The sequence below is a fragment of the Mchenga conophoros genome, linkage group LG19, assembly GCF_057382185.1.
Source record: "Mchenga conophoros isolate Kocher_MC1m ecotype Shallow Benthic linkage group LG19, M_conophoros_male_GT1.1, whole genome shotgun sequence".
Lineage (NCBI taxonomy): Eukaryota > Metazoa > Chordata > Actinopteri > Cichliformes > Cichlidae > Mchenga > Mchenga conophoros.
In genome coordinates, this window is record NC_140544.1 from 7,250,163 (window position 1) to 7,266,631 (window position 16,469).

Below are 16,469 nucleotides of genomic sequence, written 5' to 3' on the forward strand. Positions count from 1 at the left end.
TGCATCAAGAGGGACATAATTTAAGATTATGGGTTTAATTGAAATGCTCATCTCCGTTTAGTTTCAGCTACTTTGGGGCGATGCCTCCTATAGACAGGGAAAATAATACTGGCAGAACGACCTACATGTGATACAGTGATCTTACTGTGCACCCAAATCCAGATTCGACAGAGAAAAAGTCACTCCATCAGTTTTGCTTCTTCATTAGAAACAGTATCTGGCCATTAGGTAACCAGCCTGGACCTGTAAATCAACAGCCACACAACCCCTATCTCCCTGGGGTTGTGTGTTGGCCGATTTTAGTCGTTTGACCCCTTTAGTCGTTGGACCCCTGTGCCACCATCTTTTCTTTAATGTCAGATACCAACGATTCACCTAGTTGACATCGTAATCGGACTAGGATGGAAAAAAAAAAAGATTTCTACTCCTTGTGCTCCTTGACTGAGCCAAATTCTTATCATTGTTCTTCCTCAATAGTGGCGTCTGTGCAGCAGGTTTTCCTCTAAGCAGCTGATGCTGAGATGTATCTGCTATTTGAACTCCTGGCACTAATCTGAGTTGCTGTTAATTGCTGCTTTCTAAAGCTGGTAACTCTAATGAACTTAAACTCTGCAGCAGGGAAACTCTTTGTCTTCCTTTCTTCAAGTGGTCTGTATGAGAGGCATCTTCATCTAAGTGTCTGATACTTTGCGTTGTAAAAAGGTACAGTTCTCATTGGAAAACATCCCAGCTCACATCATCGTGAAGATACTGCCGCTAGTGTGTCGTCATCAAGCCATAGAGTGGCTTTTTCTTCTATAATGTGGAACATATGTTGGTTTGTTTAACATTATTTCATTTTATATCACAGCGTTGATTCCTTTGCTCTTGTTCTACAGTGTGATACGTAATTCTCCTGACGAAAGGTGGTGCAGGTGGGACTCCATCAGTGAGACTATTTCTCATTTTTAAAAAGTAATCTTTTGTCTTCACAGTGTAAAGATTTCTTCAAAGCTGGCCGGGGAATTTATGAGGACTTTTGCCGCAGGCTGCCTTTCTACCCCTCTGACTTCACAGATGGTAGGCTGGACCTGAACTTGTAGTGAAAATGAATCATCTTGCTTATTATGGCACACTGTGGTACTTCTGGCAGCTCCTCATTTGTCTGTCACCCTTTGCCTCAGTTACATCTGTGCTGCATCTGTGTCACGTCTAGGGTCATCTCCTGCTAAAATGACATAAAATCTCGGATGCCTTACTGCTCTCATATGTTTCCATATGTCCAGTATTCAGTCATCAGACACGAGACTTTCACACACGTCGCATACTATACATTCTCATTGCAAACGCATCCAGCTGGTGGTTTTATCGACTCATCAAGTCACACTGCTGCCAAATATGAAAGAGCTTTTGTGTCTCAAGTCAAATAAATGTACATCTTACTCAGTGTTGAGTATTTTTTTTTTAATGTTAGTTAATTAGTTGCTAGAATAGCTTGTGTAGAAATATTTTAGATTAATCTGTGTAATTCAATATGGTTGTCTGTTGTAAAGAAAAGCCGACAGAGTAAAGAGTTTTCTAGGAGCATTTCCTCTTCAGCTGTTTTCTTTCAGTCTTTCCTCGTGTCACACCAACCAAACACATTGACTGGGCAGTAACAAAATCAAGATATTTCTGTCTTGTGAGCGTCATCAGAGAATGATTATCTGATGAAGGTCACAGGACCAAAATTGTTGTGATCACATTAGAGCCCAATTAAAGTGTTTTATTCCAAAATGAGTTATCCATCATTTGGGTAACTGCTCTTGCAAAATGATGGATGACACGAAACCAAAACAAATGACTCATATTTTAAAAGGGCAGCAGGTAGCGTAATCCTCCGTAGAATATTTTTACTGTATGAACTGGGTGTTTATAGATGTAGAGGCACTGAATGATGAACTGTGCTAATGTTCTTGCCGTTTTGAAATTAAAGTGTTCAGCCTCCTCCGCTCCATTATGAGGGGAATATGACTCATGTGTTTGTGTTTGTCTCCCCTCAGGTATAGTTGGCAGTAATAAAACCCTGCTGAAGTACATGACCACAGCCATCTTCCTCTACATTGCCATCCTCCTCCCTGCCATTGCTTTCGGCTCCCTCAATGATGAGAGCACACGTGGCGAGATCGGTATGAACATGTACTTAAATCTAGAAACATGAACGCTTTTCTCAGATTGGGATTCTTGAGCTCCTGCAAATTTTTCCATGTCAGTATCAAGTGCTGGGTGTAAAAACAGCTATTTTATCAATTGTTTAAGAAAATAACTGTTGAAAAATAAAAGTTTAAAATTAGAAAGAAGAGTTTTAGTCAGGATTTAGAGTTCATTATAACACAGAAGCAGCATTAATTAAGGTTGCCAATGATCTTCTTTTGGTCTCTGTCATCTCTGTGCTTGTCCTGCTAGACTTCAGTGCAAAACCACTGACCACAGTATTTTACTACATAGATTAGAATATACTGCAATGTTTTGAATCATATCTATATGATAATCTCCATTTCATGTATATGGGGTATTTTCACACATTAAAACACTTTTTTACATGATAAACAATTCCTTGAGGCAGTATTATGAAACACAGTACACATTTTTTTAAAAATAATTTTAATGAAGTTTTAACAAAGAATGTCAAACAGTTCAGTACACACACAAAGCAATGAACAGCCCACACACACACACCCACAACAGACCTATGACATGGTTAGCAAGTCTAGTATTTTAGGGCATTTACCCAACAATGTAAAATGCCACGAGGTGACTGTTGTGAATTTGCGCTAAATAAATAAAATTAATTCAACTGAAAATAATCTTCCTTTTGTACAAAAATATTTAGAGAACATAAACAGCCAATCACTTAAAAAAAAAATTAATTTTATAACTTTCCACTACTGGACATTTCAAAATAAACAAAGCAGTTCCTTATTTCCATAGTTGACAAGTAATAAGCAAATATTAGCACCTGTTTAAAATTCACAATACCCAGTTTTTACGTTTTTAGCTCAGAAAAATGTGATTTAGCTACTTTCTTTACCTTCTAGCTGATAACATGGCTAATGAATGCACTGAGTTACTAAATAGTAACACATTAGTGTTCAAGTCTTATTTCTTTATATTTGGCTAGGAAAATTGGAAAAACTTACAGTAATTTATCGAAACATGCAGACATATGGGGAAATACAGAATAGACTCAATGGTGCCAATTTGTAAGACTACTTTTTTTTTTTTTTTTTTCTTAAATCACAAGAATTTCTAGCTCCTTGAGAGAAAAATCTAAACAAATGAGTAGTGGCTCAAGACTGTTGCACGATACTGTTGGATAAGACCAGAAAGGGCTACGTTTGGTCTCTGTAAGTAGTGCCAAAATCTAGTAGTAATTCTCCTTTATTCATTGTGCTATATGAGTAAGCACTTTCCTTACTAAGTATTTTTCTCTTGTATGTTTGACCTTCACTTTTTTCTGTTTTAAGTCTGAGTTTAAGACATATAGTTGTGAGCTGATGATTGTTCAAAAGTACTTGCAAGTTTCAGGTGACCATACACATAGTAAAACAGTGAAACATTGAAGCCTCTTTTTTGGAAAATATTCACATAATTATGTACTCGGTGGGGGTGGAAAAGGCATCACGTTAGCTGTTTTGTTTAAAAAAACGAAAAGGGAAAAAATATACATATTATTTCCAAAGTTAACGTATCTTATCTGAAAAATTAATATGTAACTTACTTCAGCTTCAAAGGAACCCTAGCAGTCACTCATGCACATTAATCAGAGCTTCACGCTGTGTGTTCTCTGTGTGTCATCTCTCTCCAGATGTTCGGAAGACCATCATTGGCCAGAGTATCGGTGGGGTCATCTACTCGTTGTTTGCCGGCTCTCCTCTAGTCATCCCTCTAACCACAGCTCCCCTCGCCATTTTCATCAGCGGTAGGCTTCCCCGCTGTCATTCAGCTCATCTCAATCAAGATGCACTTATCTTTTCACAGTTTCTGCTGACAGCCAGTTTGAATGGAAGGCTGAGAGTGGGTGGAGTACTAAGAAGATTACGTCAAAAATCAAGAAAAAGAAGCACCCAACCATGTCGAACACCAGCCAAAAACTCTTGTCCTCATCTGCTCTTGCTTTTACCAGAAAGCGGTACCGCTAGAGTAATTAGGCTGTTAGCTCACACATGTGCCCTTAATGAGTGTTCCTGGTGCAGTCAAGCAAAAAGCACAAATCTTCAAAAACTTGTTTCTTTTTTTTCAAGAATGAGGAGCAGAACTTTTTTTTTTTTTTTGCGCACTGTGGTTATGTAATGATTGGTTCCAGGGGCCTGCGGGTCAGGAGAGTCACTCATCGCATTCACAAACATGTAAACTTTAGGTTCAGTTCAGAGAGAGACAGCGCATAAACTGTTACATGGTTTTTACCCAACAGCGATGTTTTGTTGGTTGGAATTTAAACGATCTTGACGGCTGGAAGCTGCAGTATCAGGCCATGATGAGGAAAAGCAGCAACTCCGATGCCAAGATGTAGTTTTAATACCAAGGCTGTTTGTTAGGTTTGTGGTGTGATGATCTTTGAAGTAAATGGGTTAGAACTGTGCTATGCGCATTCTCATGGGCATAATTATAGCACATTTCCAGCAGCCTGTCTGAGCAGAACAATGGCTTGTTTGTAAAGCTGTAACTCATCTGCGTACAAATCTGCTCAAGATTACAACTAAAATTGTTATGGTTTTATCAAACCTATTACAGTTCTTTTTGTCCTTTCATGTTTGAATGAATTTAATTTTTTTCCAGTCATTGTTTATGTGTCTGTACTTGTGTGTGTACAAGTCAGTCTTTGCTGGGAGAGAAATCTGTAATGAAGTTCTTTTGTAACATTTTTTTTCTCACTATCACAAAATTAGCATAGCAGTTGTGTTACTTAGTTTCATAATGTGTATTTATTATATGTGGTTTATTTGTCTGTCTGTTTACATGTGCACATGTGCAACTGGAACACAGTGATCCGAGGAATCTGTGACGACTACAACCTGGATTTCCCAGCTTTCTACGCCTGCATTGGGTTGTGGAACTGCCTCTTTCTCATCCTGGGAGGAATCTTCAATGTCAGTCTGCTCATGAAGCTCTTCAAAAGGTGTCCTTCATATTCCTAATTTTATATGTTGGAGTATTTTAATTTTTAAAGTCCAATTTTTTAATCACTTTGAGTTTCCTTTTATTTTGGTTGCTTTCTGTCATATAGAAAAATGTTTTAAATTGTCTTGTAACAACAGAAAACTTTATGGGACAGCAGGATGTTTTTAAAGAATGCACACAATCAATGTTTGAAATGTATTATTATTATTATATTCTAGTATTTTTAAGTAGTTTTAACTGCTATGTGCTCCATTTACTTATTTTAAAGGTAGTTTATGTTTACTCTCCAGGCATGTGTGGCATAACATTGCAATCAGTGCAACTCTGGTTAATTTGAAAAAAGTATGTGTTACACAGTTTGAGTAAATTTGAAACACAGTTTTTAGTTTTGTTTTGGTTCACAGATTGGGAAATATCTTGCATTGAAATTTCCATACATAAGAGTCCATAATTTTGATTAATAAATATATTTATACTCAAATTCTGCCAGACCAGCATGCATTCAAACACCTACCAGCTGTAATGCACTTCCCACTCGGTACTTGGCTAACAGCGCCAACTCTCGTTATGGGACTTGCAGCAATTTGCTGTTCGGCTGGTTTTATGATACTGACCTGTAAATCCTGCTACTGTGTTATCTTAGGAACCGCATCCATTTAGTTGGTGATGCATTATAGTTGTATTTTATTGCAAAGTTGGTGTCATACTGCCAGTATATCAGCTAATGGAGATTATAAAATGAATTACATGTATTTATCACAGTGTCTTATATAGGCAGTGAAATTAACTTCATGTTGGCCAGAGATTAAAGTAATTTCCATGGAGGGTTATTCTGCATTATTGGTCAGTGTCAGACTTAAATGGACTTCCTGAGTATTCCTGAGCTTCCATTTGAAGTATTTATAAGCTCTAATGTGGAACCTTAAGGTTAAATGACAATGCTGATAGTGTGTTCTGTGTTGAAATAAATATTTAACTAATGAATTTATAACATTAACAATGTTTGCGACATTCCTGTCTTGCCTTTAGACAATGCGTGTTTGTGTCATAGTCGAGCTCTGTGACGTGTTCCTCTTGACTGAATAGTCGCTGCATTTTCTATGGAAGGAGGTTCAAACAAGCCGTCAAACAGCCGTTCTATTTGAGCTCTCTATGAAAACCCGGGTTAACAAAGAAACTTGGTAACCACAGCTGCGCCACCTATGATCTCTAATTGGACTAATGCAGCTAATACAAGAAAACCCTTTCATGTACCCTAAAAACACAAGACTGTAAAAAAGTATCAATTATAAGAAAACAGTAATGCACACTTTATTCTGAAAATATGTTTGTTAATTCATTAATTTTCATTTCCTTCTTATGTGTTTTTTTTATTATGGGTGTCCTTTTTATTTATATGTATTTATATTAGTTTTTACTGTCTTACAACGGTCTTAATTGTGTAATGTGTTTAGGTCAACAGAGGAGGTCATTGCCCTGTTCATTTCCATTGCTTTTGTGGTTGATGCTGTGAAAGGCACAGTCAAAAGTAAGTTCATGACACACACGAGAAATATCTTTTTTTTCTGTGAGTTGTTTACACGTTGCTTTTCTGTGGTGAAAATCAAATCAAGTAGTCGGCTAACTCAACACACCTGCTGTCGAATCTGCCGCAAGCTCGTGTCTGATGTGATTTCTAAGCCCCGAAAGATAAAGAAAATAAAGGCCTTCACTGCCACATACATACACATTATTATGTGTAAGTGAATTTTGAGATTATCATTTAAGTGGGCAGCTGAGAGTCATAAGATCTCTTCAACTAATCATTTAGTCCTTTTAATTAAAAACTGTCAAATAGTTTCTTCCAGTGTTTCTATATTCCTTCTGCAGTCCTCTGCACCTCTTAAAATCGAATACTTATCAAGAAACAAACTGTGTTTATTGTGATGGTGAGGCCAGATAGAATTCTTTCATAATAACAGCTAAAGACTTATATTTAATACCCTGACAGCAAAACAAAAGACCAAAAGAGTGTTAGACAGTCACCTGCCAAATGACTTACTAGTGAACCACGGGTAATATAATAATATGATCTCAATTAGTAAATTTAGATAAACAAGCATATGTTGAGAAATATTACCTTTTAAAATAGTAGGGAGACAGAAATACCATACGAGGTCATTTGTTACTGTTGTGGGTCAGCAGGTTGAGAGGCTTTAGAAATTAATCAGTCCAGATTTTGAACCCCATCTGCAGCTATATTATACCACCCCAGCTTCTATGGTCCCATATCATAAATATTTTACACAATTTAATTTCACAAAAATGAGATGACGATAGCTGAATGTAATTTATTTTGAATGCAGTGTTCTCCTGTTTTGTAGATTGCCAGTGCAGTAGTTCAATTTTCAGAAGCCATTTGTAAAATACGCTCCGAGCTCATATGCCATTACTATAACATTAACCTATGCTATTTTGCTGACACTGTTCCTCCAAAATATTTTCCACTAACACAAATGAATACAGTTTGGGGCTGTATCTAGTCACCTGCACAACCTCGCCTAGCCTGTAACTTTATCCCTGTTTGATGAAAAGACCTGTGGAGGGAGCTAGTCATCTCGCACACTATTCCTCAAGTGATGTTAGAAGGTATTATGTTGCACTCATTATGAAATTAATAGAGACAAAGTTGTGCATTCATTCTAAGTCACAATGGCAGGAAAACCATCTCCACTGAGCTTAAAATCCCAGCCTTTAGCCACACATTACAGTTGGTGAGCTATTTATTCTGCAGTCCTTATGGGTGCAAAGACTGATTTAAGCAAACTAGGCAGAGTTTGTTAAAGCAGGTGTAGATAACGTATTCTGTGCTGTTTCCCCATCATTTCACCCCTAATCCAGACTCGGCCTATTCTGCTAAATTTGATTAGTTTAGATTATCACAAAGGTTACTGGTTCATTTAGTGGTTGGACAGAGAACACTGGCATCAAACACCCAAACATACAAGAAAAATAGCACCTTGAGTATTTTACAGCCTGGTTGATGGGCATTCAGTGTAGAGGCATAACTCAGATGAGATTTATCTCGCTTTCAAAGTTTTATCCCCAGCAGTACTGACAGTTACTCTCACGTGTCTCTTCATGAAAGATTTAAACATTATTAAAAGACTTGTTTCTTTGCCTTTTTTGTGTTGACTGCAACATGAACAATGCAACCTGAGCATGATGGACATTTTTTTGTAGCTTTGGTTAGGTTATATACAAGGCTTCTTGAAAGATTTCAAGATTTTCCTGTTTAATAGGAATCCAATCAATATTTTTTTAAAGGATTATAAATATGTCAGCTGTAAGTTTTGGATTTCATTTGAGATCTGTGATATTGCTTCATTTACTATACCAGACTTTGGCAGCATACTTGTTGTTATTTTCCGTTCATTGTATCTCTGATGGTTCACATGGAATCTGTTGGCACTAACGATGCATTTTATAGCCAGTGTTGCAAAGGTTACTTTTAAAATGTATTCCAATACAGATTACAGAATACATGCCCAAAATGTAGTTTGTAACGTATTCGGTTAAGTTACTCAATGTGAGTAATGTATTCTGAATACTTTGGATTACTTGATATATTGTCATGCTTTTCACAACTACATGAATGCACTATTCCTGTGTGATTTGTTACTATTACTGAAGAATACTCGCCACCGAGCTAACATTGTTAGCTACCAGATTGTAATGCAGCCTTCATTAATAGTAATAAATCACACAGCAATAGTACATTGACGATACTGAAGTAGCACATAACCCAGGTAGCTACCACAACTAAAACAAGGTAGTTGCAGTAGGTTAACGTTTGTTTTTAAAAACAAACTGACTTCCAGATGGTTGCTGATAAACAGAGTTTGCATTGCACGGTCAGATTTCGCCCATCCCTTTGTTCTTTAAATGTGAAGTGGTGTTGGAATTTCCAAGTAAGAAACGCATTCCTGCCCGTGCACTGCTGGCTCTGTTGTGCTGGCTCCGGGTCCATTGTGTAACTGACACCACCAACATTAACAGGACGCTTGCATTAGAGCCTCTTTTGTTTGGGTTTCCGGCAGTGCGTGGTATTACAAAAATTAGAGAGGGGATAGAGAGGGCATAGCCTAAAATATGAAACAGGAAAAGACAGCCGTGTAATACATTGATTTCAACAAAGTAATTGTATTGTAATTATCACCAATTTAAGCGGTAACTGTAATGGAATACAGTTACTTATTTTGTATTTTAAATACGTAACCCCAGAACATGTATTTCGTTACTCCCCAACACTGTTTATAGCTAAACACTGTGAATGTGATTTCAGTCTTTCATAGGTACTACCACGCTCCAACACTGGCCAACAGAAGCATAGGGGACTTTCCTCAAGGTGGAGACCTGCTGGGGGGAAACAGGAGTGAGGTGGTCGCGGGGTTTGCACTTACTGAATCCTTCATCCAGTGCAGTCGAGAGAGACCTGTCCTCTGCCTCCTGCTGATGCTCGGGACATTATGGATGGGCTATACTCTCTACCAGTTCAAAAGGAGGTATGTGCAGCACTGCAGTGCTGCAGCAGTCTTAACATAAATCACTGGAGAAGTTTAAATTGTGTTTGGATTGGAGCACTGCCTGCTAGCATGAATACCGCTGAGTAGGGCCTTGACTCTAAAGATTGCAGGAGTGACAGAGCTTACAGGAACTTTCCAGACAGCTCTTACAAAGCTCACTTTTCAGTCGAAGCTTCTGTTCCAGCCTGTGATTTAATAAGCATTAATATTCTACTTCTGATTGCTCCCAGTAATCAAATCAACCTCAAAGCTCGATTCAATTGTGCAAGTAAAAGGCGGACCAAGGTACTTAAGCAGTGTCAGGATTGCAGCCATTGTCCTTGTCTTGTCCACAGTAATTGTATTCCTCTATTATTTGTCTCTCCCTCCTCACTCCCTTCTCCTTTCTCCCTCTCTCTCTTCAAGTCCGTTCCTGCATGCCAAAGTGAGGGAGGTGCTGTCGGACTGTGCCCTGCCAATCTCAGTGCTCATGTTCTCCTTCATCGGCTCCTACATTTTCAGTGACATTGAACGTCAGTATCATTTATTGCTTGGTAGTGTTAATATAATTTATTTATTGCAGTTATAGAGTGCATTTGAGATGTTCATTATAAATAATACTATGCAGTGTAATATAGTGTGTTTCTTACTTTAAAACTGTTTTAAAACTAAAAATGTTTGAATAATGTGACCACGTGCAGCACTTTTTTTTCACCCTATTTCTAACACTTTTATTTTGGAGAAGGTGTTGTGACTTTGGCCTGTACCAGTAAATTCAAGTCATTGACACAGGTGGAGGAAAACGTATCTTGCAATTCTCACACACGCAAAGCGATAGAGGTTCATTGCCTTGGTCAAGGATGTTACTGCGAGTAGTCAAGAACTAAACCATCAATTGTCTGTGTGATTAGTGGAAGACTTGCGGTATAGCTCGACAGCTATATAATGTCCACTTCATTCAAAAGAGACCCCAAAATAAAACTTGAAACTGTCCCTAATACTTGGTTAGTGGTTAATTAGTTTTCTCTTTTCTCAGTAATTGTGTATTTATTAAACCTTGCACATGTTTTTTTCTATTTAGTAAGGGGAGATTCATGTTCTTAAAACTCTTTAAACCTTGAATGCCCACACAAATTCCATTTCAAATTACTACATAATCATGTGATAAAGTGAGTGTTCACAGGACTCTATGCAATTCTGTGAAAAAATAAGTACACCCCATGATTCACTGGCTTTTAGAACCACCTTCAACAGCAATAACTTGAAGTAATTGTTTACTTTGACTTTGTCAGTCTCTCGCGCTGTTGTGGAGAAATTTTGGCTCAGTCTTCTTTTTAGGGCTGTTTCACTTGATTGAGGTTTGTAGGTAGCTCTCTTCTTTGGTAACTTTACTTTGGTAACTTTATTGTCCCTAACGGGAAATTGATTTGCAGTATGTCCGTACAAACAAACAAACAGACAACCAACACATCACATACACACTCCAAAATAATATAATATAAGCCTGAGAAAACAACCTATATTTGTCATCAAAAAAGTACAATGTGCAATGGCAACAACCCCCTTCAAGTCTCACTATAGCGTTTCAGTCAGGCTGTGTCAGGGACCATTGAAATACTAGGATTCTTTTCTTTTTCTGTTGTAGATTTGCTGGTATTGTTGAGATGACCATCCTGTCGAGTGAGACTGTTTGGCCAAGTTTTAGCCGGCAGACAGACAGCTTCATATTTAACATAAGGATACAGTCCACTACAGAGTTCATGGTTGACTCAGTAACTGTAAACTGCCCAGATCTAGTGACTGCAAAACAAGCCCAAATCATCAGCACTCTGTCACCATACTAGAAAGTTGGTAGAAGGTATTTGTCCTGATACGTTGTGGTTTTTGCCAAAACAGGCGCTGTGCATTATTCTTAACCTGTGCTACCATGCTCTTTTTAGAAATAAGAGGTTTCATTATTTTTCTAATTGTACTGTCATTAACTTTAATATTTAACATGGCTAATGGAGCCCTGAAGAGTCTGCAGTGTAGCTCTTTGCTTTTAATAGTATCTCTGCAGTCTTGCAGTCTGACCTTGGGGTGAATTTGCTGGGACGGTCACTCATGGGAGGATTGTTGCATTGTGTTAACAAACACATGAATACTCCAGACCTGCAAACTGTCGAAACTTGTGCTTTTAGAGAGGAGCTCGCACATGCGGATGATCAATAATCAAGTGCATGTGATTTGCAGCACTATGCTACTACTTATCCTCTTAATTCCTATGAAGGCCTGTGAAAACTTTATTTATCTCTATAGTCTGTCACGGCATTTTAATAGAAGATAACTGAGACATTAAATCGTTTCTTGAATGCATCTATAAATATATATTTTAATAATTTACTCTTGAGAGCTTTTTTGAGCATCTGGTTTGTCAGGAATAGACATTTAACATTTTTACACAATTATGAAATAAAATTGTTGAAGCAACCTAAGTGTAAACAGTGATTGCTCAATCTCTTACTTTGTGACATACTGTGGTATTTTTTGAGCTCCATTTAAGGAATTTGAAGATATCCTAAACTTACTTGAAGATACTCCCAAACTTATAACCTTTTTATTTCCAAAACATGTTTTCTAACTGCGAGGCCCCTCTTATTTAACGCCTTTATTGTCTTTTTATGTTCCCCAATCAAGGCACAGGCCAAAACACATTGGAGATTTTCAATTTTTATCCTCTATTGTTTAGCATCATTTTGTGTCCCCATTCATTGTTGCCAAGGCAGCAGCTGTTCTCTAGAGGTCGACATAGAAACAAAGAGATCAGTGCCAAACCCTCAAATGAATTTAAATATAAGTGCTTTACCTCCAGAGACAATAAGTCATAAGATAATAGAGCCATTATTGTATTGTCATTCCTTCCTAAATTTAACCAACTGCACTTAATTCAACCGCCTTTGACAGGAGAGTGTGCCAAAAAAGATGTTCAGCATTTGGAAAAAAAAAAATCCAGCCTCTCTTATGATTATTGGTGTGAAAAAAACATGAGTCATTACAGGAGTTTAAGAGACAGTCGTGTTTGTAATGATTGAATGTGATGAGATAGGAGTAATGCTAATGAATTTTACACAGCTCTTTTCTTGAGAATATTCTTAATGAATTTCAGTATATTCACACATACAAGAATCTTGTTGGAAGCAGATGTTTCTCATGTCCCAGGCTAAAGTTAAATATGAGTTATGATGGCGGTTTAAGGCATCATTTTGTAATATAAACTTAAACTCGTGGTTGTTTTTTTTTTTGTTTAATTTTCTTCCTTTGAAACAGTTCCAGTGTTTAAAGTTCATAACCGGCCCACCTTCAACGTGGCACCATTTGAGCGGCTGTCGCCCATGAACGTTGTCAGCGCCATGGGACTCGGCTTTCTCCTGGCCCTCCTTATCTTCATCGACCAGAACATCGTCGTTTCACTGACGAACGCACCAGAAAACAGGTAAATCCTTATATGCTGAGCAGACGTTGGACATCTAAGAGATATGATTGCAAAACTCTCTTCACTGAAAATAGCTTAACAACACCAAGGGAAAAGTTGAGTTGATTCTAGTATTTGCTTAGCACTCTTCCTGTGACCATTCGGAATGCTGTCAGACTTTTAGAGATCCACTCCTCCACTTTGGAATTTGCTTCAACCGGATATTTTCCAGTCTGTTGGGGAGGGTGGAAGTCAAATTGTCACAGTCAGAGAGCTCTAAAGAAGCCTCGGAGCCAAAACACAATGTGAGCTTTTACCCAGTTCTTCTAAATTTCCATTGGATGGGCCAATTTAGAGCCATCAACCATCTAGCAGCCCTACAATGAAAACATATAATGATGGAATTTCTGGCATTAGCTTGTACATTTGTTGGACAGAGATTAATTGGATCTAAATGTCTGCTCTAAATATGGAAGAATTCCCCAGAGGGCAGATATCCACTAGTCCTCAAAATTCAGAAAAAGAATTAAAGATATCTAAAAATGGGACTCATTGTGAGATGAAAAAGAGTGGTAAACAGAATTCACTTTGTTTATACCTCATGTCTTCCTTCATATGTCATTAATAAAAGAGTCCCAAACAGCTGAAGCTATTTCTGCTGCAGCTTTGTTCTTTGTGTTATTTTATCTGGTCCATTCCTTTATTTGCTTTACATCTTTTTTGAAGCATTTGAACTTTTTTTCCCCACCCGCACAGATATTTGATTCCATCAGTCGTGTTAGTTTAAAAAATATGACAACATTTTGAAAATGAATAAAGACTTTACAGGCTCTCAGCATGATCCCAACTTACAAAGTTATATATATGGTTGTTGAGTGGATATAAATGAAAATGAAGCTAAAGGCTTCTTCACCAATAAAATCCTCTTTCACTTAGATTTATGCTTGATGACCTAAAGTTTCCTATGCACTGTAATTTACAGTATGCAGCGGTGCCAATGTCATATGCAAGGGCATAGAGCAGGAGGCACGACTAGTGATCAGTGTGTTCATATTTCTTTACAACACTGCTGCTGTCTGCCTTCAGGCAGCATATTTACAGTTTTAGGCTACACACACACACACACACACACACACACACACACACACACACACACACACACACACAGTCCCCCTCATACCACCTCAGAGATGATGCATTGCAGTGATCCCTCACTAACAGAGGCAAAAAAAAAGTTTGGTGGCATCAAAAAGGTCTCAGCCTTGTTTTTGTGTAACATTACTGTAATGTCATGCTCGGCTTATGATGTCATCATCAGTGACATATTGGTTGTGCTTTTCATTCTGTAAAAAAAGAAAAGAGAACGAATCCACAAAAATGTACAGGATTTTTTCTTTTATGTTTAATGGGAAAAAGTTAGTGAAACGTGAGCGAGGTTTGTCGAAGGGCATCACTGACCTTAGGAGAAAGATGCCCTTTTTGGTTTTAGCAGAAGTGTACTAGTAGTTGTAGAGTGTACAGGCAGACTACTGTCACGTGGACTTACTTCTAAAAATTTGTGTATGGCAGTTTTCTTGTGCGTGCCTTTAAACCTATTTATAGAACTTATGGTAAATGTACTCTGTTGCTTTTTTACATTTGTATGTAATTTGTCCCTTTATGGTTTTAGAGGCAGCTTTAACCTGTTTTTGTGCTGCATTATGCTGTTGACTGTAATGGTTGCGTTACTCCTCAGATTGCTGAAGGGTACTGCATATCACTGGGACCTAATGCTCTCTGGGCTCATTAACATCCTAATGTCAGTGCTGGGGTTGCCCTGGATGCATGCCGCCTTTCCCCACTCCACCCTCCATGTGCGCCAGCTGGCTTTTGTGGAGCAGCGCGTTGAGGGGGGGCACCTCTACGAGACGTGAGTTACCCACCCTCTCACTTCCAGTGCTAATCAGATTCTTAATTAAAGCTCGTCTTCAGAGCGTGTGGCGACTGTAATCTTGAGTTGTATCCTGTTCTTCCCTGATTGCGTGATTACTATGTAACTAAAGATTTTCCCTCGGGGTGGAAGAGGTGAGGGAGTTTTTAATAGATGAGAGGATTATGTTCATCATTCTGGCCACACAGATATGTGCAAAATTACAGTTTGCATATATTCGGGATTAAGAAAGTAGTTGAGTATGATTAATGGAGACTAGGGGGGACGGTCTTATATAAGTTCAGAAGATTTAATTAGAGATATAAGCTGGAGAAAAGTGTGCCATTTCAGGAATTTTGAAAGTGTGTATGTCTGAAAATTTCGAATATTAGTATCACTGACTGTTTATGAACAGCTGTTATTTCCAGTGTTTTTGAAGGTGTACTACATAAAGTATTTTTATTGCATCTTTATTAGGAGGTGCTTACTAGTCCTGAACAGGTGACATTAAATTAAAAAGACTCAAGAATAAGATAAACACAAGGTAAAATAAATAAAAATTACACAACGAGAAAAATGTGAGGTTTCAGCTCCACAGGTTGAGAGTCCAAATGAGGTCATTCCAAGGTCACAGATGCAATCCCTCACGTTGCTTTGATTGTTTCCTTAAAATGATGGTGAGGTCCATTTTCAACTTCAGAAAACATATATAATTGTGCAGGTTCTTATTGATTAATACTAAATACTTTAAAGCTTTTCCAGCTTTATACAAATCAAAAGTAATCTTTGTCATATTTCACTTTGCAAAGCAGATGCATTTTTAAATAGCAAATTCAAAATGCTCACATGTTTTGTTTTTTTTTAAGTCTAGCCGACACCTCCAATCATGTTCCATTAATTGGAGTGCAGGATTGCTGGTGCCTGACTTCAATTAGCTTTTGTAGATGTCATTAGCCTAGGGCTTTCCTTACTTTTTTCCAAACAACTCTGCAAATTTTTTAAATCAACTATACTCTAGCAAAAAGCTTATTTGTATTTTATTAATTTAAACTTGTGTTTGTTCATAATGCGGATGAAGAGATGTTCTTATTATCACACAGGCGACTCATAAGTCCTGATCATTTTTGTTATTTTATTGTTCAAAAAGAGTGGTTAATATTTTTAATCTGTAAGAAGAGAGTTATCAGTAATAGCAGAAATCTTCATCCTTTTTGTGGTTTTAAAAACAGGATCTGTTAATGAGATATTGGAAAAAATATATAGCATGTCTTTTCCCCACTGCTCAGGCCCCTTAAACTCTGGGAAGTGGGTCTGGAAAATTCCTGATTTTTCAAATGAAAAAATATGCTGCAATACTGATAACAAAATCCCAGAAAATACATTGTCTGTTGCATTGTATGAATCAATTGGGGGCTTTCCAGTAACC

The 16,469-nt window shown here is 37.7% G+C and overlaps 1 protein-coding gene across 5 annotated transcripts in view; it reads left to right on the forward strand.

Annotated features, from left to right (window-relative positions):
- Positions 1–16,469, forward strand: part of slc4a11 (solute carrier family 4 member 11) — a 102,985-nt gene that overhangs the window by 81,088 nt on the left and 5,428 nt on the right. For all 5 annotated transcript variants that reach the window (XM_085256425.1, XM_085256427.1, XM_085256430.1 and 2 more), the window contains 9 exons: positions 975–1,059; positions 2,022–2,147; positions 3,827–3,940; positions 5,005–5,137; positions 6,594–6,667; positions 9,464–9,683; positions 10,110–10,216; positions 12,990–13,155; positions 14,870–15,043. In XM_085256425.1, the coding sequence (XP_085112551.1) occupies positions 975–1,059; positions 2,022–2,147; positions 3,827–3,940; positions 5,005–5,137; positions 6,594–6,667; positions 9,464–9,683; positions 10,110–10,216; positions 12,990–13,155; positions 14,870–15,043 (1,199 nt within the window). The remainder of the gene's footprint in view (positions 1–974; positions 1,060–2,021; positions 2,148–3,826; positions 3,941–5,004; positions 5,138–6,593; positions 6,668–9,463; positions 9,684–10,109; positions 10,217–12,989; positions 13,156–14,869; positions 15,044–16,469) is intronic.